The 25,787-nt window shown below is 37.7% G+C and overlaps 1 protein-coding gene and 1 long non-coding RNA gene across 7 annotated transcripts in view; both read left to right on the top strand.

Moving 5' to 3' along the window:
* Positions 1 to 22,996, top strand: part of TBC1D4 (TBC1 domain family member 4) — a 173,842-nt gene extending 150,846 nt beyond the window's left edge. For all 5 annotated transcript variants that reach the window (XM_032496868.1, XM_032496869.1, XM_032496871.1 and 2 more), the window contains 7 exons: positions 1,716 to 1,874; positions 5,905 to 6,063; positions 8,548 to 8,792; positions 12,693 to 12,852; positions 15,215 to 15,384; positions 18,338 to 18,508; positions 20,660 to 22,996. In XM_032496868.1, the coding sequence (XP_032352759.1) occupies positions 1,716 to 1,874; positions 5,905 to 6,063; positions 8,548 to 8,792; positions 12,693 to 12,852; positions 15,215 to 15,384; positions 18,338 to 18,508; positions 20,660 to 20,893 (1,298 nt within the window). In that variant the 3' untranslated portion in view covers positions 20,894 to 22,996. The remainder of the gene's footprint in view (positions 1 to 1,715; positions 1,875 to 5,904; positions 6,064 to 8,547; positions 8,793 to 12,692; positions 12,853 to 15,214; positions 15,385 to 18,337; positions 18,509 to 20,659) is intronic.
* Positions 22,997 to 23,862: 866 nt separating this feature from the next.
* The window catches only part of LOC116668708, a 230,631-nt gene continuing 228,706 nt past the window's right edge, over positions 23,863 to 25,787 (top strand). The window contains exon 1 of one of the 2 annotated variants that reach the window (XR_004325940.1): positions 23,863 to 25,072. This is a non-coding gene — a long non-coding RNA (uncharacterized LOC116668708). The remainder of the gene's footprint in view (positions 25,073 to 25,787) is intronic. The other variant, XR_004325941.1, reaches the window with a different exon arrangement.

Consider the following 25,787-nt stretch of genomic DNA (forward strand, 5'->3'; position numbering starts at 1 on the left):
GTGTTTAATACAAATGATTCTGTGCGTTCTGGGGTCAGTTATACTGTATAGACAGACAGAATAAGAGAGGAGGTGACATTTAGAAAATATGATCAGAAACCTTCATCAGTTCTGTATTTATTTTGGTACTTAAATAACAAAGACAAAAAAATAGTTTAACCCATTAAAAATTTTAGCCAGTGGATAAGCATTTCTTTGTGCTTATCCATTGCTTAAGCTCTTGCCTAGTCTTGTCATTGTGAAAAATATCATTTTATGTAGGATTGCATTTATTATTGCATTTATTATTAGCTTTAATGAAACAGCTCCTTTTAAAAAAATTATTTGATTATCATAGAGAAATGTAAAGCAAATATCAAGAAGCAAAGCTGAACTGTGTTAGAAAGCCATCTAGTGGTATCCAGGGGGAATTTTTTGTAATGCGATTTATTTTTTGATTATATGTGGACTTTTAAGTAGAAATTTTTACTGCTCTTCTGTAATGGCAGTCTAGTATAGATATTTTAATTATTTTCAAAGTTCTTAGATTGAAATATAGTCGATTTACAATGTTCTGTTAATTTCTGGTGTACACCATAGTGATTCAGTTATACATTTATGTATCTATTCCTTTTCATATTCTTTTTTACTATAGGCCATTACAAGGTACTGAATATAGTTTCCTGTGCTATGCAGTAGGACCTTGTTGTTTATCTAGTACATATATAGCAGTTAGTATCTGCAAATCCGAGCTCCCGATTTATCCCTTCCCCGTCCCCTGATATTTTAATTCTTTTGAAATGGTTTCAAGCACTAGGTAAAGAGTAATACTCATTCTGCTGTTGTTTTTGTGCTGTCGAGGACTTTGGATGCATGACAAAGATTTGTATTGCAGCAGGTAAGGTGTTTGAGCACCGGAGCTTGAATGGATACAGATTACCCTGAGAGGCTCCTGTTCAATGCAGTCCTAAAGAAAGAGAAGAAATACACGTACATGGTTTTTTTTTCTCCCTTCTCCCCATTTGGAATCAATTCTTTGAGATAAAGACCAAGGGTAGATAGTGCTTTTTTGCATTTGTAGGCATTTCTTTTAATGAGCTCTGGGCTTAGATTTTAGACCATCAAATGAGAGAGAGTTCTGTATTATTCTAAAAAATGAAAGTAGTGTTAGCTTCAGTAAAATGAACTTTCCTCTTAAAGATTATTTAAAATGGACGCAGGTATATATAACCTAGCGTTGTTAAGGGCAGAGTTGGTAACTCTGGAAATAATTATAAAATGTATCAAGTTATCATGATCAGCTATTTCTCAAATCAAGGTTAGCATGAGGCATTGTTTTCACATATATGTCACATATAAAATGCTAACATTTTAATGGTGTTTAAAATGATGCAAGCCGTCACTTCTGAGGTTATCTATCACATTTGCCAAACAATTGAAATTTCTAGCCTAGAAAACATGGGGTTTGTTTTTTATGCTTAGCCGACTTTTTATCTGTAAGATAGAGTAAAAACTTCCTTAAGAAGTTATTTCTCTGTGTATGTGTGTTAATTTTTTAACATGAAATGACTCCGAGTTTGAGAACCTTTCATGTGTTGTCAGTTTTTTTTTTTTAAGTTTCTTTTTGAGAAAATGTTAGTGGTTGATTCTTAAAAGTCATCTGGTATGATTTTAGAAATGCAATAAAGCACTGTTTTAAAAACATACTGATCTTGTGTAAATTCTGTCTTCCTTAGCAAGCAGAGACGAACTCCAGTCCAGAAAAGTTAAATTGGATTATGAAGAAGTTGGTGTCTGTCAGAAGGATGTCTTAATCACCTGGGATAAGAAGTTATTAAACTGCAGAGCCAAGATCAGATGCGATATGGAAGATATTCATACTTCTCTTAGAGAAGGTATTCTGGATCTTTTTTTTAGAAAAACTTCAGAAATGTTTTGATTCATGCAGCTCAGGCATAATTTTCTCTTTGTGCTTTGCCTATTTAAAAAAAAGGAAAGTAATTTGTTTCTGCCCGCACTTAGTGACTTTATTGGAGAAATTGTCCCTGAGGAGACGGCAGGCACCTTTCTTACAGTTTCCTGCCTCTTCAATCAGCAGTGTTATCATTTAACAAGAAAACAGCATGTGCATTAGTACAAATCTTTGATCATATGCATAAAAATATCTCAGACTTTTAAACCTGACTCATCGCCATCACTTGCTCAGAAGTGTTTATTTACATATATGTGTATATGTATATATATATATGTATATTCACCTACATGTATGTGTTTATACAGATTTATATTATTAGCCATCAGTTTTCTTACCATGCATTTATTCTTTTATTTTGGAAAAATTGCTTTTGTTTAGCCTTATATTATTGCATTGCTGCTCTGTCATAAAATGACTGAGATTTAAACATCTTAAGTTTAAAATTGAAACTAATATGTGAATTGTTTAGATACAATATCTGTGACTCAGATTAAATACATTAAAATGAGAATCTCTATGACTTGCATAAACGGAGTGTAAAATAAAAATCCCAAAGTACCCAAAGTAACCTGATCATGAATCAAAACAAACTTACAGTTACCAGAGGGGAAAGGGAGTGGGAAGGGATAAAGCAGGAGTTCGAGATTTGCAGATACTACTATATATAAAATAGATAAACAATAAGTCTGTACTGTACAGCACAGGAAACTATTCAATATCTTGCAGTAACCTATAATGAAAAAGATTATGAAAACAAATATATTTCTGTATATTTATGACTGAAACATTATGCTGTACACCAGAAATTGACACAACATTGTAAACCGACTATACTTCAATTAAAAAAAAAAGAAAAAAAACTTATGATGTGTCATTTTCAGCAACATGAATGGACCTAGAAATTATCATATTAAGTGAAGTCAGACAGAGACAGATATCATATGGTATTATTTTATGTGTGGAATCTAAAAAATGACACAAATGAAGTTATTTACAAAACAGAAACAGACTCACAGACTTACAAAACAAACTTGTTTACCAAAGGGGAAAGAGTAGGGGAAGGATAAATTAGATGTTTGGGGTTTGCAGATACAAACTACTATACATCAAATAGATAAATAACAAGGTCCTGGATAGCACAGGGAACTACATTAAATATCTTTTAATAGCCTATAGTGAAAAAGAATATATATGTGTGTTACTGACTCACTATGCTGTACACAAGAAACTAACACAGCATTGTAAATCAACTAAACTTCAATTTAAAAAAAAATAAATAAAAGCCTATGATAATGTGAAACTATTCCATAGTTAAGTTTAAATTAAGATTAATTCTGTAAGATGCTCCATTTACAAACCTAATACATGTTCTTTTTTCCTTGAAAGAGATGGAAATCCCAAAGATTTACACTGAATGCATTATTTGGGAAACAAAATAGTGACTAATAGAATGTGTGTCAGATGTAGATCACTCCATTCTTTGGTATGATTTTTAAAGATGTTTTAGGGGTACTCATCTTCCCATCTTGTATAGAACAGTTTAAACTCCTTAGCACTGTGCCCAAGGCCCTCCGTGATCTCTCCTTCCTGCATCTCTCATCCCCCTTCCTCCCTCTCCCTACCTTGTAGCCTGTGCTCTGGGGATGCTGAACTTCTCCGGGTCACAGTGTGGCACAGACTGTATCTTGTATGGCTGCTGCAGCTCGCCCTATCCTCCTTCTTCCAGCCCCACTACCTTCTCCTCATTTCCCACGTCACTTTATTTCCACCCCATCTTCTTTCTGCTCCTCCTTTGCCCCCTTTCTCTGTCCTCCTCAGGGTTTTCATACATCCCTCTTCCCTAGGTGATTGCAGCCTGAACTCCCAGTCTGGAGAGTCCTATTATCCCTCAGCTCTCCGTTCAAATACTATTTCCTTAGTGTCCACCCACCCCCAAAATAAATTAGTTTTCCCTTATTATTCTTTTTCATGATTCTTTCCCTTTAATGGTACTTATTGCAATTTGTGATTTTGTATTTATGTGTATCTGTCTAGCTTTTCTCAACCCACCACCATAAGGTAGCATCTTACAGGTTTTTTACTGAATGAATAAGTGAATGGATGAGACTAATGTTCCTGAGAATGGGTTTATTTGTCTCTCTATGATAGACATCCTCAATGCCATGCTCTATGCTCTATTCCATGTTGGATACTCAGTAAAGATTTAACTGAAGTGAATTACCTTTTGTAAAATGATTATTGGATGGGTAATAAAATAGCCCACTCCTGTTATCAGTGACTCATTTAATGGGCTAATGAAAGTTACCCTCTAAAAATGACATTTTATATGAGATCATTCATTCATTCATTAACAAATGTGTAAGTAGCGAGGTATATTCTTGGATTTCATCATATAGAGATGAAAGTATGCTTACTGTTAAAAAGAAGCTCACCATCTAAGTGGGGAAACTAGACAGACATATAGTATTGTGCTAACTGTAATCCACTATAGTCATCTTGGAGTATGAATCACATAGTATGTGAAGAGGGAGTACTTACTCCTAGAGATATTACGGGGAATTTCAGCAGAAGACTGGCATTCGGACTAATCCATAAAAGACAAGTGGAGATCCACTAGGCAGTCAACTGGAAGAGCCTACAATTCCATAAAGGCAACAGTTGAAACAAGAAACCCGGAGGTGTGAAAATAACCATAAGCCCTTATGGTTATACACTAAGTATATGTAGATACTTAAGATATACTTAGTATGGCAGGGAATGGGAGGTAATGGGACTGAAAAAAACAGGTAGTTTGGAGGTGTACCCTGTGGAGGGCCTTATTATTCATGTCACTGAGCCTGAGTTATACCTTTTGGACAATAACACTTTCATCTTATGCAAACTGTGGTACTGCATTCCAAAAAGACTAGTGCCGTTAAACCTTCCTCTAACCAGCTAGAGCTCGGAAACCTGTTCCATAGCTAGTCTTTTTGGACTGGTAACAGTGAAACAAAATTGCCTGCACTATATAGAATTGAATTCTGTCCCTTCCGGTGCTTTACTTCATGTCCTTTGGCATAAAAAGCATAATTTTAGCATACGTTGAATTGCTTGTAATACCATTTGGTTTTCAAGCACGCTGGAGTCAGTGACTCATTATATATGAATATAGCATTATGCATGTTAGATGTTTTCTTCTCAAAAGCTGAATGATGTTCTAGAGCTCTGCCTTCATTTTTGTGTTTACCATTCTTATTATTTCATTTTTTTTAAATTGAAGTATAGTCCATTTACAATGTCATGTTAATTTCTGGTGTACAGCATAGTAATACAGTTATATATATTCTTTTTCATTATTATTGCATTCTTTTGTGGATCATATAAGAATGTTAATTAATTCTCTCTACAAAGTTACTTTTTAGTGACAAATCTTTAGAGCATGAACATTAGCATTTGTTACCAGCTTCAAGCCAAATAAAAGGTGAAAACAGGCAGTAATACGTTTCAGTATTTCAGAATTTGGCCTCAGAAGCTGGAGTTTTAATTCTAACCTGCCACTTAGTAGCTGTGAGAACTTGGGCTCAGCTTCGCCATCTGCAAAGTTTAGATAATAGTAATTGCCTGGTTCATTAGGTTGTTTTTTGAGCACATGGGAACAGTTCTGGTGCAATTTCTATAATAACAATGCCGAGAAGCTAGCCATCCTCAGTAAATGTTGTATTCGCTTCTCAGCCAGTGACTGCTACTGTTGTTAATACTGCCACTGTTATCCTTGTTATTTGAGGGTTTTCTTTCACTAGGGTTAAACTTGTCAAAATAGGCTTCTGGGACCACATCATACTGTGTGATTGTAGGATGTCACGCAGGGCAGTGTAGCCCCCCATTTTCAAGCATTACAAAACTAATCAGCTGTGATCTCGCAACTTCATTCCAGTGTTCAAGACCTTGCTTTTTCCTCTCTTTGATGGTAGGTGTTCCTAAAAGTCGACGAGGAGAAATCTGGCAGTTCCTAGCTTTACAGTACCGTCTCCGACACAGATTGCCAAATAAACAGCAACCCCCTGATGTTTCCTATAAAGAGCTTTTAAAGCAGCTCACCGCTCAGCAGCACGCTATTCTCGTGGATTTAGGTATGAGTGATTATAATTTACAGAAGTCAACAAGTAGGTCCTTTTGTTGAGTTTGGGTTTTTTTTTTTTTTTAATTTGTTTTTGGTGTTGATAAAGAAGATCTGTTGGTCTGCAGAGTTGCCAACTTTGTCCTTTCCTAGGGGCGAGTTGTTGGCCTTACATCTGATTGAACATACCCTAAATGCCTGAGTATAAAAAGATGTCTTCATCCTAAAACTTGACCTCTGCCAAGGGAGTCATCTTGTATTTGAATCATTTAAAGGTCATATTATCGAGTGCTCTTAGTTCCTGTTTTTTTGAACAACTGACTTTTATTTGTGATAGACAATTATTATCTCAATCAATGCTGGTCTTAAAATAGGTTAGGATAGGTTAAAAGGGGCAGCAGAAAAGTTAACAGAAGTCTGCCGAGTATTCTTGGACATACAGCTGAAAACAAGGCTTTAAATATCACTTTTGAAAAACAATACTGCAGGTATTATGTTGTGGAAATCGTGAACATGTCCATATAGGTTAGAAGAAAAACTAGCTGTCCTAATGCTATATGGATTTCTAGTGGCTCCATCATAAAGCTATCTTTTTAAATACTGAATTTGATTCAAATAAGGAAAATAAAAATGGTATGATTTTAAAAATTATATTGTCTCTAATTTTTCTCTAAATCAGCCTATCATGTTTTATTAGTTTAAAATAACTAATTTATTGGATTAGATATTATACATTGACATTTGACTATTTCATCCGTAGTCCTAAAAGTTGGTATATTTAAGGTGGTCAGATACATTATTTGAGCCCATCTGGGAGAACAAGGGATTACCTTGTACTTGAGGGTCACATTATATTATATAGGGCATATAAAAATCACTGGCCAAGATCTAGTTTTGACCTCTGTGCTGTTTGGGTGACAAACAGCTTTTGTTGGGAAAGAGCCCCACTCAGTATTTCTTGAGCCAACTAGAATTGCAAAGGGTAATTTTACAGAGAAACTGGAAACTACAGTTCTTGTCCTGATTCTATCACTAAACTGTAGTTTTAGACAACTGACTTTGCTGCTGAATTTCAGTGCTGTCTCTTAAATGGACAATGAACTGGCACCCCCCATGAATCCCCTCAGATCTCTGGGTCTGTGACTGGAAGGGGTGACGGGAGAAGTTGGGGTGTTGCTGTTAGGGCCAGTCAAGATATCTTAGTGAAGAGAAGGAGATGAGGAGATCACATTTTCGGAAAAGGCTGGTCAGGAAAAAATAGAGCTAGACAGAATTAACATCTTGGATGGACAGTATATTTATAGTTTTCTTTAGCAAAAATTTTAAGGGAGAAAGTAAAATGATCATTTAAAAAACTGCTTATTTGACTTTTCTTGTGGCCATCTGTGTTTCCCCAGCGTGTTCTTATTTTCTTCTATCTTCCTCTTACTGGCTCTGCAGAATTAATCTTATCAGTTCTGGGGGAAAAAAAAAACACTTTTAAGCATATGTGGTGGAAAACATTTAAAAATCTGGCATTCTTACAAGTTCTAACTGACATGAGTAATCATTTCACAAGGAAGCTAACACCCCCTTCATTTTCACGGCACAAGGAAAGTCCTGAACCACTGTCTGGAGCCTTGGTGGTGAAGATGTGTTTATTTCATTGTTTAGTACCAATGTTTTAATAATCCAGGACTAATTTTGTCTGCCTGCTGAAGTGTCTCTGTGGCAATTTTATACACAGTGGCAACTTTATTTAAAATCACCTTGACCCTTTACTATCCTTGTCCTTTTTGGATTTATTGAAAAAAAAAAAAGAGGTCTACATGGCTCACTGGAGGTGGTTTAAGAAACAGGGAGCTGGGGGGTGGGTATAGCTCAGCAGTAGAGCACATGCTTAGCATGAACAGCATGCATGAGGTCCCGGGTTCAATCTCCAGGACCTCCATTAAAAAAAGAAACAGAGAGCTAAGAATATTTGAAAAAGAAGCATTTTCTAAATGATAGGCTGAACGTAAAACAAAATAACCCCCAAAGTCCCTCCAACGTCATATTGCAAGAAAAGCAGGAAGACATCTGCTAAGAACCACTAAGGTTTCTTTTCAAGTTACATGATACCTCTTGTAGAATTCTGATTTCAGTTAGAGGGTGGTTTTATGTGAACTTAGAATTTGCCTTGACTTATAGTCAGGGTAAGTTTTATATTCTATCTTCCTGAGATCACTCCTGAATGTGTCTTTGATTTGTTTGTGGAATGTTTTTTTTCTAAAAAGAAGTGCTGGTTAACACCAAATGTTTGCTCCCCTGTCATATATGTGGAGAAGGGGCGGTAGTCCGGCAGGTAGCTTGGGATTGACGAGAGGGAGAGAGATTGTCAGTCAAAGGAGCACTCCAAGCAACTCTGACCGGTGCGGGAAAGAGCATTTGTTTATTCCTGGAAATCACTGACTTGGAATTTCACTCTGGTCTCCAAAGCATCAGGGCATCTCAAAAATATTTTTCTTTTCCTCTGCAGGGAGGACTTTTCCTACTCATCCTTACTTTTCAGCACAGCTTGGGGCAGGGCAGCTGTCCCTCTTTAACCTCTTGAAAGCCTACTCGTTATTGGACAAAGAAGTGGGTTACTGTCAAGGGATCAGCTTTGTGGCCGGAGTCCTGCTCCTACACATGAGTGAAGAGCAAGCCTTTGAAATGCTGAAATTCCTCATGTATGACCTAGGCTTCCGCAAGCAGTACAGACCCGACATGATGTCACTACAGGTGAGATGATGTCGCTACAGGGAGATCTTCCCAGAGATCCTAGCTGGAGCCTTCTTCTAGATTACAGTTCAGATCAAAAGAAAGTCTTTGAGCATGGATAGATGTAGAGGCCTGTTATAGTTCATGGTTTTAGTGTGGGATTTGCGACTTTGCTAAACCTTGAAGCGCATGACATCCATACGCAGGGTAACTTTTCCATAGTTTCTCACGTAAATAAATAAGCAATTCTAGGGGGTCCTCAGGTCTGTATTTCCTAAGTATGCTAGTTACCAGAGAAAGTATCAAGTTATCTTTATTCACGTTCCTCATTTTGTCAGTTGAAAAGAATCATAGATCTTTTGTTTGAAATCTGAAAATAAAATGTTTTATTCTTTTACTGTGAGTGCGTAAATGGCAGATATCTTGATCATGCTTCTTCTTGAACGTTCCATCACTGTCAGACAGGCCCTTATAAAAACAAGTGTTCAGAGTCAGCGGTGCTTTTTCAGTTGACTTTTCTTAGCGTGCTTGAAGAAGCAATGTTAAGACTTTTTAGTTAAGTAGGGAGTATTCACCGCCCTTGCCATCTTCAGCCTACTTTCAGATTCTCTGTTTACACATTTCGTTTCTAGTTTAAACTTCACTTTCCTTAAAGTATTGGTTTCTAATGAGAAGTTTAAAGTTTATCTGTAGATATGATAAACAACCACTACCTTACAATTTAAAGCTTTTAGTTGTAAAAATATAAAGGAAGACTTTAAAGAGAAAAATGTCAGGATTCTCCTCCTTTGAAACGAGATAGGCATGGTGCCCAGTTAGTCATAATATTATGCCTTAGATAAGAACAAAAATATTTTTTAAATGATTTTAAAATACACTTCTAATATACTTTTTCCTGGTTCCCAGTGATCAGTTTTTACATTTAATACTTCAGTTAACGACCCATGGGCAAAAAAAGACTTTGTTTCACTTTATGAATATTATAGTAAATGGTATTTTCTTGAGAGGATGAGTGGAGAGGGATTTTTTTCATTACTTCTTCAAGGTGAAATTTTTGGCAGGGAAATAGGGCTTTGCCGTCACTGTTGGATTTCAGCTGTGAGTTCATAAGAGGGGGTGTTCACCAGGATACATGTATCAAATACAGTGATTCCTAGTTGATAACTGTTCATAGGTCTATAAACATTCCACAAGTGAAATAATAATGACTATAGAAGGTTTTTATTTTTTACTTTATTTCTAAGCAGTTTACTGTAGCATATTAGTTCAGAAGCATTGGTGCCTTTGTAAGGAATTAAATAGCTCTGATTTTCAGAAGTAACACTTTGGGAGCTATCATTAAAAATTCAAAGAATGGAGAGTATCTGAGTAGCACACGGCCTTGATTCATAATTAAAAAGGTTAGATACAGCTATGGCTTTGAAAATGCAGTGATTTTTCAATTTAAAAATTCCTTATCAATTTAACCTTATAAAAATTCATATAAATTGGATTTATACATTAATTTAATATATCCTGCAATTACCAAGAAATAGTTTATGTCCATAATTATGAAAATGAAGATGTTTTAAAATCTTTGGTGGCAGCATTCTTATAGGCCACGAGACTGGGGACCTTATTCTGGGAGAGCAGAACTTTTTGATCCATAAAGTGAGATGCAACACTACTTTCTGGAGCAGATAGTATTTATTATCCAATCAGTATGACTTTCAAAAGTGGAAGCAACAGTGGGCTTGCAATCACGTGATAGGATTTCTGATTACCTGCCTGTGTCAGCTTGGGCCTTTCGGGCTGTCTTCCTCAGTTACCTTATCTGTAAAGTGAGAGGATTGAGGTGTCTTTTAACTCCATCTCATCATGTTTTGTGTCTGCTGTTCTCTGTGTAAAGTGTAAAGCATTAAATCTTTTTTGTCTGAAGTCTCTGGTCTCTGCTTTTTTCCATCTTCTCTTCCCCTCCCGCTGCGTCTCCCTTTCCCAGTTCTGTCTCTTCCATCTGAGGATTTGCCATGTTATCCATGAGGCAGAAGGGGAGAATGATTTAGTCCTAGCAAAAAGTATCATATTATTAAAGTTTCCTTTGAAGGGAGACTCTATTGCGTTTTCATTTGTCCTTTTCAAAAGAAATTTAATGTAAATATACCCTGAAGGAAGAAATGTTCTTAACCCTTAGTTTAGAATGTAGGAAAAAAGTAAGGTCCTTTTAAAAAAATTAAACATTGGGGTATTGCTTTGTGTTACGATCAGAGCTCAGCAAGAACAGGATGCTTTTGATGATAGACTTTTTTTTTTCTGTTTTATTTATTTATTTATTTTATTGAGTTATAGTCATTCTACAATGTTCAATGTCAAAATCCAGTGTAGAGCACAATTTTTCAGTTATACATGAACATACATACATTTATTGTCACATTCTCTTTCGCTATGAGCCACCAGAAGACCCTGTATATATTTCCCTGTGCCACAGAGTACAATCTTGTTTATCTGTTCTACATTTTGAAATCCCAGTCCCTTCCCACCCCACTTTCTTTTTATTTTGCTAATTAGACTTCTTTGATTTTTGTGCAAAATACCAATTTTATTGATAGGGCCCAGTGTGTCCAGTTTCTAAGTTGTAAATGGCCTAAGGGAAATATATGATTTTTTTTCAACAGGACTTAATGAGGTTATAATCTCATTTTTTTTAAACGTCTTTGTTTGACTGTAGCTAAGCTTCTTTGTTTTATAGCTATGACTTCTGTGGCTCCTTAATTCTTTCCTTTTACAATTTGTGTGGAACCTTGGTTTCCACAGATACGTGCTATAAGGGTCAAATAATTTGCTGTGTTTATGTCTAGTTCTTAGATTTTTAGTTTTGTGTTCTGAAAACAGTAGTTGTTGAATTGCCAATATAATTGGTTATTTTAATGTATTTTTATAGAGCTATTTAAGGATGATATTTTGATGATATCTTCTAGAGAAAGAAGTTTTGCTAGATTTTATAAAATATTGTATATATTTTACACCAAAATATTAAGCTGACAGAACTGATCGAGGACTCACTACTCAATCCGTGACTGTGAAGATAAACATTTAAATTAATCCACAATTCACAAATTTGTTTATTATTTGCTACTGCTTTACTTTTAGCTACCACTGATGTAAGAGTTTCAAAGTTGTTAAAAGCTGTCTCTATATTGTTCTTTTTTTTTTTTGAAATATGAGCAATCAACTCAGTAGCCAAGTGAAATAATTCCTTCTTTCAATCCTAGAAGCATTCCAGCTGTATTTTTTGCTTTAATCTCCTTTGTCAAGAAAAATATGCTGCTGGACTACTTTGGATGTTAGATGTCACAGCTCAAGCTTCTGGCTCCATAACCTGCTGAGCCTAGCAGTGTCCTAGCAGTGTCCTAGCAGTGTCCCAGCAGTGTCCCAGCAGTGCAGGTATCCTGCCGGTCTAAGCCAGAGGCTTCCATCACCAACAGCTGCTGGGCCCAGCAGGGGGAAGACCTGCTGTGCTTCTGAACTGAATGTGGTAGATTCTTTAGCATGGAAGCTTCTCTGGAATTGGTCTGAAATCAGAATGGACTTTTCCATGAGCGTCCTCAGGCAGGACAGTTCTGATTAAATTCCAAAAGCAAGGCCTTCCTACACGAGGAAAAGTGACCATTTCCATGGGTTATATGTGACACCAAAACACCCACGAGAGAGAATCTTGCTCAGTTGTCGTAGACGGACTTACAGTGACTTGCCTTTAGTTAAATGAACTTGGATTTCAGGATCAACTTGAACATAATAATAAAAATAAAACACTACTACTTTGATTTACTGAATATATGTGAATTTGTTATTAAATATTAGAGTAATAAAATGAAAGTTAGTATATTTTATGTCCACTCAGATAAATGCACAATATTTTATTTTTCTTCTCTGAATTAACTTTAGATTCAGATGTACCAGCTGTCCAGGCTCCTTCATGACTACCACAGAGATCTCTACAATCATCTGGAAGAAAATGAAATCAGCCCCAGTCTCTATGCTGCCCCCTGGTTCCTCACATTGTTTGCCTCTCAGTTTCCACTAGGATTTGTAGCCAGAGTTTTTGGTAAGAGATGGCAATGGCCGAGTGGAACAGTGTTACCGATTCCAAGAGAGGTGCTTCTAGCCGGGTGGGGCGCCTGTTGTTTTATCAGGCGCTGCACAGAAGAGCGGATTGCTGGTGGAATTTTATAAATACACCTGGCTCTCTTCTGAGAGTGATTTGAAACCATATTGGTCTTAAAATTGAAATTAAACGGGAAAGGAGCGGAACTGAGCCCCTGTGTTTGAGTAATCTTATTTTCATTTACACCTAAAACTCAGAGTATAATTTTTAAAAAATCTGAATGAAGGACTTTGTATAATTTTTCAGATTTTTATACATATCTTTCCTACCCCTGTCTTTTCTTTTTTTTTGTTGTTTTTTTCCTTCCCTATTGTCCTCTTCCACCTGGACTCAAAACACAGAGAAACATGTGCTCTGACTGGGTCAAAGGAAGTCCTGATATTTAATGTTATTTCTAATGGCATTTCTTAATGTGACTTTTTGTTGTTAACAAGGTAACTGAAAGCCCTGTTTCAATGCTTAAGTGACCCCTCTTTCATGCTGGTGCTGTGGCGGTCCCCATCTCTGAGACAGGGTGGCTCAGGGAAAAGCGTGAGGCGCGGGGGGTTGGGCCCCGGGCAAGGTGCTGAGTTGCAGCCTTGGTGCACAGTGTTAGGTGCCAGGAATAAAAAGAGGGTGTGACGTGGTTTATGCTCCCTTTGGGGGAGCCCTTAAACCTATTCCCAAGTCTTTAGTTAGGTTTGTCTAAATCCATTATTTAAAAAGCAGTTCTGTTTTGTTTTTTTAAACAGCACTTTACTGCAGGCTTGTTCTAACATTTAGACCTCAGTGACCTCAGAAAGGGCTCCCAGCTTTTGTGTCCTCTGTGCTCATCTGTCTGATCCATAGTGAAAGTAGTCAATACTCATAACTCTGCTTTTGCTAAATTGGAGGGTTTTTTGTTTGTTTTTGTCAAATTGTAAGTATTTGCCCACTTCTAGGCCATTACCAGCATTAGGGAAAAAAAGGGAAAGAGAATAGAATACAGTGAAAATATTAGAGAGGAATACAAGTTGTAGGGGGAAATGTTGTTGGGAGAGACTACAAATTTGAAGAGATAGGTGTAACATGTATATGTGCCCCAGATTACAATCTACAGTGTATTTCTTATTGGGGGTCAAGGATTTAAAATGTAAACATTACACTAGCAATAATACAATCTATAGACAAAGTGCAGCGAAAGAGTAAGCCCACGTGCAGCAAAAAGTAAAACCAAGAAATTTACCAAATTTCTCCTTGTTATTGAATATACACCATTGCTTTCCTCCAGGTCAGTTTTCCTTGGAGCTTGGATTCCGATTTATGGGTCTTGCCTGAATCCTTTCATTTATATATTTCTTCTCAGAAAACAGCTTACCAAATCAAAATGATGTTTAAGGTATCTCTCCTTGACTTACCCTTGGAAGTTTGATATCAGAATTCAGAAAAGTCTCCACAGTCGTCTGTATTTTTCTCTGAGGATAGGAGTGATGCTGTCAGCTCTACTATAGCTGCTCCATCCTTTCCTTTGTATTTAGTGAAGAACAGAGACTGTCAGGAAAGGGGAAAGATGCAGGAGCAAGAATGACCACATTTGAAGTTACTGTTTGTTGGTTCCCTCATTTTTAACAACTCTCTTTTGTTTATTATTGATTGCAGAGTGGCATGCATTGAGAGGAATTCTCATACAAAAGTGCTTAGTACTTTTCAAAACTATTGCATGTTGGTATTTCTTAGGATGCAGAGTTCAGAGTTAGAGTAACTTTTCTTTTTCTCTTTTACCTCTCGGTTAAGTTATATATTGTTCTTTTCTTTTAGACTTTTTTTTTTTTAATTTCCTGCTTTAGTACAGGTTTAATTACATATTAACTGGTTCATTTACTTTTTTATGATGATAATGAGAGTTTAAATTGTCCTAATTGGTTATGTTGATTTGTTTTTGTTTTCCCCTTGTGAAGAAAAATCTAAATATCAATTGAACAAGTGTTTTTGAAGTATACCTACTTTCTATTAAATTTGCCTTTAAAAATTATAAATACATAGACAAATGGATATATATATTTTTTCTTTTTACCCTGGCTTTTTCTGAGATTCCTGAATAAGTAAGAAGAATATTTAAACATCTGTTTATTTCTTTCAGTCATATTATTATTTATTTCAAATCTAGGTGATTTTGACCAATTTTCTTTTACAAAATATTCTGTGGTTATGGTCCAGTAATTAAAACAACAACTACACACACACACAAAGCCACACACACACAAAAACCACTAGCACAAAGAGGATGCTTTTTACAATAGTAGATACATAATTTTGATCATGAAAATTATCTCTCTTCTTCCAGATATTATTTTTCTCCAGGGAACCGAAGTTATATTTAAGGTTGCCCTCAGCCTGCTGAGCAACCAAGAATCACTCATAATGGAATGTGAAAACTTTGAAAATATTGTCGAATTCCTTAAAAACACGCTACCTAATATGAATACATCTGAAATGGAAAAAATTATCACCCAGGTATGGGTCAAATGGTAATAATAAGATACAAGATTATACAATAGTTTCTCTACTAATTTTAAGTGTTTTAACATAAAGATGTAGTTTTGCTTGACAAGTTTTTCTTTTTATTGGATCGATATATTTTATTTAGAAGTGAGACAACTGTGCAGTTTCTTCATCATGACAGCACAATCTGTGTCGCTCTGCACAGGCAGAGTGGTTCAGTGCTATATGAGTTTTTCAGGACCAATAGTAGGACTGAAGAAAGAACTGACAGAGTTAGAAAGATCTAACAAATAAATAAGATGAGCCTTGCTTACCTTTGTAATATTGTTAATTCTGTTTTCAAATATGTAAGCAGTACGTGTGACAAGAGTCTAGAGTTTGGAATTAGTCTTCTAGCTCTTTTATTAGTCGTTGGCTTGCACACATCACCCTAGTCTTCTGAACCCCAGGATTCTCACCTCCAAAATGGGACAGTACTGATCCAAGAGGTTTTGTGAGGCTTAAATGAGAATTGATGTATCAGTCCAGGTCCCTTGCAGGAACAGAATCTACCTGCAATGATTTCAAGTGAAGGTACTACTTGTAGGGATGTGGGCAGGGTTAAGAGAACCAGACACAGATGTCCAGGTGCTCAGGAACTAGTAACAGAGGGAAACTGTTCATACTGGTGGAGCTGTGTCAGGAGGAGGAGGATATGATGGTGTACCAGGCCCAGTGAGTGCCGGGACTCTGGAGGAAGGCTCTCTGGAGGTCCTTGTGCTCTTGGTGAGCCAGACAGGGAAGGAGCAGGGAAGAAGTACCCAGCCTCTTTCTCCTGCCCCTTTTGATCTCCTGATGACCTTTCCCACTAGCCATACCCAACCAGAAGCCAGTAGGAAGGAAGGTGTGGGGAATGCAGGTCACAGGGTCTGCCTTCCAGGGAAGAGTGGAATGGATGAGGGCAGAGAGTGGAGTTGGGAAGCAAATGAAGAGTAATCAGTACATCATATATCTAGTCCCTTGCTCTTCATCGGGACCAGGTAAGTAGCAGGTATATATTGTTATTCAGATGACATGAATAAACAAGACCAAATTTGTAGATAAAGCAGTCAGGTCTTATGAGTATTTGACAAAATTTACCACTTTCCTAGAGGCATTTGGGATAGCAGGTAAAAGACAGAGTTTAGAGCAAGAGAAAGGCAGTTTGAGATTTGTGCTGGTGTCCAGCTGTCTACTAGCTGTGTGACTTTTTGGGCAAGTCACAACCTCTCTGAGTCACAGCTTCCTTCCATACAAAATGAGAATAACATACTGTTTTTAGGAGCAAATGTAATCAAATTCAGTTGAAGAATTTGTAGACTAAAATTCACTCTATAACAAGAAGGTTAATTATATTGTTACATGAGAAACTTTCTTTCCAGTACATGGATTTAAAATCACAAGCAGATCATTCTGTAAATATCTATGTATAGTTTTTATTTGTTACAATGCTCTGGAAACTGAAACATACAACTTTTACTTATATATTCACTTGTTTACTAGTTCTTTAGAAATATCTTTTTGGACTGGCAAGCAGTCAGAGATTATACTTTTAGAGAGAAATGATACCTGATTTGAAATCTGATTACCTCTCTTCTACAATTATTGGGGGAATTTACTAGTTACCTCTCTTCTACAATTATTGGGGGAATTTACTAGCTTTAGAGATTATTACTAGGATTAATGGATAGAATTTATAGGCTGATAGATTTGGACTTGATATTAGAGACAATTTTCTAACAAACAGAGTTCATTAACTAAGGACAGACTGTTGATATTAAAGGAGACTTTGATGAGTTTTATTTATGGTCACTGTAAAAAATGCAAATAATGCAGAACAGCACAAAGAAGAAAGTAAAAGTAACTACAGATCTCAACACCTTGAGATTTAAAACCTTCTAAACATCCTTTACAATCTCTCTTTAATTATATACACATATAAATATGTATACAGTTTTACTTAAGTGAAGTCATACTGTATGTGCTATTGTGTAATGGTTTTGTATTAGAATATTTGTAGAGTATTGGACATTTTTTGATGCCAATAAATACAGATCTATATCATCATTTTTCATGCTTCTGTAGTAGTCCATTGTGTTCATATCCACTAGGCAGGGAAACGATGCTTGTTTGAGTGGAATAACCAAATTGTCTTGAAATATCATGTAAATTCTTAAGTTTGGGTATCTAACAGTAGTAAGGTAAATAAGCAAGTGAGTTTTTTGTGACTTCTCTCCATACAGTGTTAGTGTAGGTACCATTGCTTAAGTGACAGCGGCTGCCTCGTGTTCCCTCGCATGTTTAGACTAAGGAGGGGTTACCTGTCCTCTAACTTCTAAGAAAGCTGTCTTCTTACTTGGTGGCAATATGGAAGAGCACAGGCAGCCCTGATTAAACCCTCCATCTCTGCACAGTGCTCCAGGCGTGCAATTTTGAAGATTCTCTCTATGGTAGGCTATGTCAGTGACTCCTGAGAGGCTCACATGGATGAGCAAATGGATGGAAATAGTATAAGACCTTCCTGTCCCACTGACAAATAATTAGAAGGGCTTTTGATCTCATTATTATAGAAATACCCTATGCAACTTTTCTTACTAATCAGCAAAAATTATCTCTAACTCAGATAAGAGTTACTCAGTAACTAGTGTTGTTTATCTGGCATGCTACGTTTTGGGAGATCGTTTCTAGATTATGAATATTTAGGTTGCAAAATGCCTTTGAACATTAACTTTTTCTAGTGTCTTGGCCTCATCATGAGAATGCTTCAGTTGTATAGAAATCATCTGTTTATCCTTTGATAATCACCCTTATTATTCTGCCTTTTGGTATGTCCCACTGTTCCTCACTGATGAGTATTTGGAAATTCACATGAAGTATGCTAGGCACACAGACTGTATCTTGGTTCACATACTGAAGGTCAGACTAACCGTTGGTGTTTTCGTGGCAGGTTTTTGAGATGGATATTTCTAAACAGTTACACGCCTATGAGGTGGAGTATCACGTGCTGCAGGATGAGCTCCAGGAATCTTCATATGAGGATAGTGAGCCTCTGGAGAAGTTGGAGAGGGCCAATAGCCAGCTGAAAAGACAAAACATGGACCTCCTAGAAAAATTACAGGTAAAGAGATAATGATGTGACAAAAACAAAACAAAAAACCAAAAATGCTTGGATGCCTCCTGCCTGCACGGAAGGAAGGAAAGAGCTGTGACGTGGATTAAACCACTGCTGACTGCGGTCCTGGGTATCAGATGGTGTCCAAGTGCTCTGGGGGCTCCAAATACACGTGTCAATTTAAATATCAGTTGGGAGATACAATGTACTCCCAAAAAATAGTGAAATGACCATTCAAAGCAGAATCTGGAGAGGGGAGGGTATAGTTCAAGTGGTAGGATGCATGCTTAGCATGCATGAGGTCCTGGGTTCAATCCCCAGTACTGCCTCGAAAAATAAATAAATAAGTAAGCCTAATTACCTGCCCCCACTTAAAAAAAAAGAAAAATAAAACTACAGGGGAAAAAAACAGAATCTAGTTCAATACTTACTGAGTATTGCACATGTTTGGTTTAATTTCAAGGGTGGAGGGATTGACTATAGGAGATAGGGAAAACTCTGCGGGACTTGGGGCTTGAGCTGGACTCCCAATGGGTGGTGGGAAAAATGAGTGAGGAGTAGGGGGCTGTATAAATAAGGAGGCTGTGGCAGAGCAGCAGAGGAGGCTTAATTGAACATCAGTTGAAGCTTTATGTTGGGGAGATGTAGGACAAACATGATGGAGAAGAACTGTAGATAACTTTCAGCATCAAGCAGAACATGGCTTTAATCATGTTGAGAAGGAAATCTCTCCATGTTTTGAACTGTACTTTGGATCAATCTGGAAACCTTGATGAGGACAGATGAGGATGGGGAGAGAAGATAGGGAGACCAGCTAGCAATTGTTTGTGGAAACATGACTGCGGATGACAATGACCGTCTAGAGTAAAACTCACAGAAATGGAAAGAAAAGGAGACTTTGCATTGCTCTAATAGTGATATTGAACAGCTTTTCATGTGCCTGTTGGCCATTCGTATGTCTTCTTTGGAGAAATGTCTGTTTAGGCCTTTTTGCCCACTTTTTGATTGGGTTGTTTGCTTGTTTGTTTGTTTTTAATATTAGGCTGTATAAGCTGTCTGTTTATTTTGGAAATTAATTCATTGTCTGTAGCATCATTTGCAAATATTTTCTCCAAGTTTGTATGTTGCCTTTTCATTTTGTTCATGGTTTCCTTTGCTGTGCAAAAGCTTTTACATTTAATTAGGTCCCATTTGTTTATTTTTATTTTTATTTCCATTACTTTAGAAGATGGATCCAAAAAAAATTTCTGAGACTTATGTCAAAGAGTGTTCTGCCTGTGTTTTCCCCTAAGAGTTTTAGAGTATCTGGTCTCTTAGATTTAGGTCTTTAATCCATTTTAAGTTTATTTTTGTATATGATGTTAGAGAATGTTCTAATTTCATTGTTTTACTTGTAGCTGTCCAGTTTTCCCAGCACCACTTGTTGAAGAGGTTGTCTTTTCTCCATTGTATGGGCTCTGGCCCATAGAAAATTTTATGCCTTTTCCTATTCAAAAAAAACAAAAAAGCTAACATTGTCTATTTTCAGAAAGAAAAATAAACAGTTGGGGTATTGTCCCTTATTACCAGGATGTTTCAGTGGTGATTAATAGAGCACTTCCTTACTAGGGAAAGTGGGTTTGCACCTGCTTTATATTATAATGATTTTTATTAATGGTTAAAAATTTTTCATTAGCAGTTCAATGTGGTCATCATCTCTGGGTTCTACGTGGGCACACCTGACACCCTTAAAAGCTGATAGGATCCCAAGCATGTGTAGAGAAAACCCTTCATTTCCAGTCAGAGGGCAAAAAGCCTCTTTTAGTATCTCAGGGCAGTGTCAGGAATCTTCTTTCTCTGTGTCAGATCCTATTCACCACAGGAGAATACTCTGTGTGTGGAGTGAGGACCCACAACCACTGGGAGTATGATTTAATATTGCATTTTTGGTGTATTCAGTGAAATGAGATGTATTTTGTTAGTACCCTAGTTATATTTTTGAGAAACCTAAAACTATACCCATTTCATGGAAGGTTTCAAAGTATTTGCTTCATATACTATTTTATTAAGTAATAAGACATGATTAGTTAATATATGTAAGATCTGGCTGCTATTGTGATGAAGAACCAAAATCTTCAAATTTTTGATTTGGAGGATTTTGTTTTTTGCCTCAAACAGATAGCCCATGCTAAAATCCAGACCTTGGAATCCAACCTGGAAAATCTTTTAACCAGAGAGACCAAAATGAAGTCTTTGATCCGGACCCTGGAACAGGAGAAAACAGCTTATCAAAAGGCAGTGGAGCAGATCCGGAGGCTGCTGCCAGCAGATGCTCTGGCCAATTGTGAACCACTGCTGAGAGACTTAAACTGCAACCCTAACAACAAAGCCAAGACAGGAAACAAGCCATAATGGAAGATGTACCATCCCAGCAGGAAGTGCTCTGAGGGTGCTTCAGATGGGAGGAGCCTGCATGCTGCTGGTCCAGCGATGGACACCGGAGCCGGCAGAACCACTGAGTTGGTTCTCAGCCCCGTCAGAGCTGGGGGCCCTTGCTCTCCTTAGAGCATGCCAGTTCTTAGCCATTGTACATATGTAGACTGGCTTTTTTTTTTTTTTTTTTTTTTGCTGTCCTTGTTGGCTATGTACATATATATAAAAGTGGACAGAAAGAGTTCATGCTTTCAGATAAAAGGAGTAAGTGTATATTTAGAGCAATTTTTTTAATCAAAAACTTCATGAAATCCACACCAAAGGGAATTTAAAGTGAATTTCCCCTTGGACACATGTGAAATCATTTTGTCTTTGTAGTGAAACAAAGCTAGAACATCTTTGTATATTGAAATATACTTGAAAAAAATGAATGTATTTTTTTCTCCAAAGAACAGCATGTTTCACTCAGTGGTGGGGAGGTGGAAACATTTGTGTAGCTTTATGTGTATCTGTCTTAAAATCTACTGACATTATATATTTGAGGAAGATGACTGCCAGTCAAGCTCCAGGGTTTTTCAGGAAAGCAGGGGCCTTTCCCCTGCTGCCTGCTTTGTGCCAACTAGCATGTTGCATCTACATGCATTTTGAGTCTGGACAGGCATTACTTTAGGTGTGTGTAAGAAGGCAAGACATTGTGGCAGAGTCTGCCCACCCAGCTCGAGAGAATGTTACTAATTTTCTAGCAAATTTTACCAGCAGGGTTACTTAACTAAAAATATCAGTCCTAAAAAATATAATTTAGGACCTAAATTGTCTAGATCAACTTTTTACCTTTTCATTTAAATTACTCCTACAGTTGTGAATGAACACCCCTTGACTTGGTGACAAGGATTTGCCATTTGCTATCAAAATGTGGGAGCTCTTACTGTAGTTCTCTCTACCTTAAATGATGGATAAGGAAATACAATTATGATTGGTTTTTGAAAGATGATGTACTGTGTTGAGTTTTTTTTTTTTGCCAATTGACAGGTCTGATAAGCTCATAATCATCTTCCCCTCCCATGTGACAATTCCTGAGAACTGTGGAATGTTTATAATGAACTGTTGAAGTTCACTGGAAGGGAAGGGGAAAGCCCTTCTAAAGCCTACAATTCTGCCTATGAACCCCCAACTTTCTCAGCCTGCAGATAGATTATTAGAGGACATCATGCATGCTGGGTGTATGGAAGGCAGGAAATTTTTAAAGAACACAAGGAATTTCTCCATGTCAGAGATGATGGTATGATAGTGCCTTGGAAAGTCAATGCAGCGTTTTTGCCTTTCCAAACAATAGTTCTCATCACTGCTTTTTTGCAGGACTCATGTTATCGCAGATGGATTATCTGGGATACTTTTCTTCAAAGGGAGTTTGTTATACACAAGCTACAATGTTTTATGATACAGTAGAGGAATAAAGCTCTGAAGGTTTCCGAAAACCTTGATTAGCAGATGAGAAACATCTGAAACCCCCCTACATCATCAGTGTAATTGTAATGACTCGTTACCAATCATCATGCCCTCGAATCCAGGCAGTTTGTCAAAAGAAAACAATGTCTTACTAGTAAAGTTCATGTAATTTCTAGGTTCTAGAAAATGCTGATTCTAATTACCCCGCTCAGTTGGGGCTACCAACTGTTTTGTTGCTGGAATTTCCCCCCAATTTCTTTTTTTTGTAGGGGAGGTTTCTTTTTTTATGAGGAATATGGCAAATATTATCTGGTTACTGCCTGGTGATGAAAATTACCTGTGTGTCATACACAGGTGGTAGCTAGGGACTCTTCAAGTTGGGAAAAGAAATGTTTCCTTTCAGTTGTACGGTTTAAAGTAAATTTTATTCTGGATGTTCAAAGTCAATGTTATGAATTGTACTATGGTGTTCAGAGCTTAAGTAGTGTTGGATACAGTGTTTCTTTTGAAAATGATTTTTCTTTTTCTTTTGTGATCTTTTAAATGTTGCACCAATTATGCTTCATATATTGTTATATCTTCATCAGATTAATGTAATGTCTATTTCATTTCCAGTAAATACATTGCTACAATTTCCTTGGCTTATTGGTTTTACTTTTGTTTGTAATAAAACAGAAGAAAGTCTTGGTTAGAGTCCTTTACAAAATCTGCATGCATGGGTTGGATTGTTGCTGCTTAAAATTTGCTCACTGATAATTCTTCGAATCAGAGACAACAAAGATAACTTTTAGAAAATTTATAAAAGTACATCATCTGTTACCAGTTTTCAACTTCTTTCCCAGTGGAGCCTTTTGCTGATAAATAGAAAAAGACAACCACACTGACAGATTTGCATTCTACCCTTCTTGGTTTTTTTTACGCCCTGTAATAGGTAGCAAGGGAGAAAAAGAGGGTAAGAAAATACAAAATTTAAAAATCGTGTTAGCTCCCTGTTTTTAAAGGATTAAGGGCACTTATTGATGGATATGATGTGAATGTATTTACATGAAATACACATGTTCAGAATATTTTCAAGCATGTTTGTAATTCAATAAAAGGATATTGTATCTTCTTGCTAACTTTAAGACTAAAACTTTTAAATATTTTGCCCAACATGTAGTAGTTAAACATTCTGAGGAATCAGTGTAGGCTTAAGTAGCGTAGTCTCTTAATATCAATGCTAATTTATCCATTTTATCACCATCTCTCCTCCCTGTGCTAGATTACCAGTAGGAAATCTGCCATCTGAATTATTTAGTCTTCTACCATGATGTGTCGCTCTTACTAGCCATGATGTTTTGAAAAAAGTACTGGATTTAAGGTAGGAGGTTTTGGTTCCACCACTTTTTATTTATTCACTCAACAAATAGTTTTTGTAAGCCAAGCTAGATGCCAGGTATTCAGAAGTGGAGAAGATACAGTCCTTGTCCTCAGTGAGCTTGTGGTGTAGTGGCAAGGGGATAATTAGAAAACGGGGGAGTTTATGTTATAACAGGTATGCGAAGTAATCCAGACCAGGCTCATCACATCAAGCTGACAGGAGGGGCGAGCAGCACTTTGGAGTGTGTGGCAAGTACCAGAGAAGTTAGGCTTGCCCCGAGCCTAGAAGAGCCAGCAGAAGTGGAGCCCGCTTGTGCTCGGCAGTAGATGAATGAGAGAGGATGGTGTATTTCTGAAATCATAACTCACTCCTAGTCCCGAAGTACAGTTAGTACCACAGGAGAGCGGTGGGAGACGTCTGACAAACCCGGGCTCTATCATGAAGGTCGTAGTAGACTTTGTGAAGGAGTTTCAACTCCGCTAGAGAGAAAAGGGGGCCATTAAAGGCCAGTAAGCTTTTTTCTCTAATCCATTTAATACATCTGGACAGAAATTAAGGACTGAGAGACTGCAGTTAGGTGAATGCCATCAAAATCTAGCCGGCCCAGCCAATCCCCCCAACCAAAAAAAAAAAAAAAAAAAAAAAAGAAAAGGGAAAATCCTAGTATATGGCAGCGGCCTTGGGAAAAAGCAAGTCAGCCTAGACTGATACAGTTGGTCACTGAAACCTGCTAGTTTTGTTTGCTAAATAATTGTCCATTCCCACCTGAAATCAAGGGTAGTCACTAACCTGTAACTTGTTTAATAAATAATGAACTTAACCTGCCCTCGCTGATCAAGCTCACTTCAATTGTTTTTTATACAAAAACTTGCCTATCCTCCAAGCAAGTAGTAAGACGTTTGCCCAAGTGGTTGTTCAGGAACTTGGAGTCAGCTGTGCCTGGTTAGAGCTCCAGCTGGTTAAGACTAGCTGGGACCAACAATCCTCCAATTGGTTAAATCCAAGTGTATGACCCATGACCTTTTGACGTCAGAGGGCCCAAAACTCCACCCCTAGGGCATGCGCCCTGTGTTCCGTGCTGCTTAGCCGCGCCTGCGCAGAATGAGGATTCCGCCATCTTTTCCTCATCTTCCAATCACCAGGATCCCCACGCCTCAGCTTTATCCCGTAAGTATCTCTGGCTTCTCGGGTTCTGGGAGGTGGATCTGAGGCTGCTTTGACATCTCCTCGCTTTCCCATCTCGTGGATAAACCCCTTGTCTGCTGCAAACCTCGGCGTCTCAGTGTTTGGCTTGCTGCGCATCTGGCAAATGAACCTGGTTCCGTGAAGCGACGCCCCCACCGCTATTGCAGGTACCTTAGTCTATTTCTTTGCTCTGGTGGGTTAAACTGAGACTGGCCCCCTTTTCTAGGGGCTCCTAAGCCACAGATACTGAGCTGCTTGGTGTTTGTTTTGTTGAATGAGAACTGCAAGCCAGGTGGGGTGGTGCGAGTCAGAGAGGGGAAGGACCTGGGAGAGGCGAAAAGCTGGAAGCCCAGGAAAAGAGAGACAGAAAAGGTGTTGAGTGGAGGTTTTGGGGACCAATGCTGGTGGCTCCGGTAGCCTAGTCTCCCTCCAATTTACCCATGACATTCAGTATTATGTCAATTTTCTGGTGCTCCGCATGATGGAACCGGGTATGCTTTGCTACAAACCCTGCTTCAAGGTGAGTGCAGCAAGCACCGGAGGGCCAAAGGGAACCTGCCCAAATATGCTTTACCATCTTTTGCCTGGACTGCTCTCCCTTCAGGCAGAGCGACCTTCCTGAAACATAAACCTCACCAAGTTTATCCTCAGTTTAAAACTCTTTAAAGTCTCTCCTTTCTTCCCAGAATTTTTCAGTCTTTGTGATGATACATTCGGCCTTTCTTGAATGCATCCCTGGTAACCTGTCTAGCTTGGGCTCCTGCCTTGTCCTCTGCTCTGGTCAGATTGTTAAGCTCCATCTTGTTTCCTGAACTAGCCATCCGGCTTTGCACTGGCTGCTGCTTGTCCTGGAGGCTGGGGTGGGGGTGGTCTGGGAGCCCT

This window comes from Camelus ferus, chromosome 14 (genome assembly GCF_009834535.1).
Source record: "Camelus ferus isolate YT-003-E chromosome 14, BCGSAC_Cfer_1.0, whole genome shotgun sequence".
Classification (NCBI taxonomy): Eukaryota; Metazoa; Chordata; class Mammalia; order Artiodactyla; family Camelidae; genus Camelus; species Camelus ferus.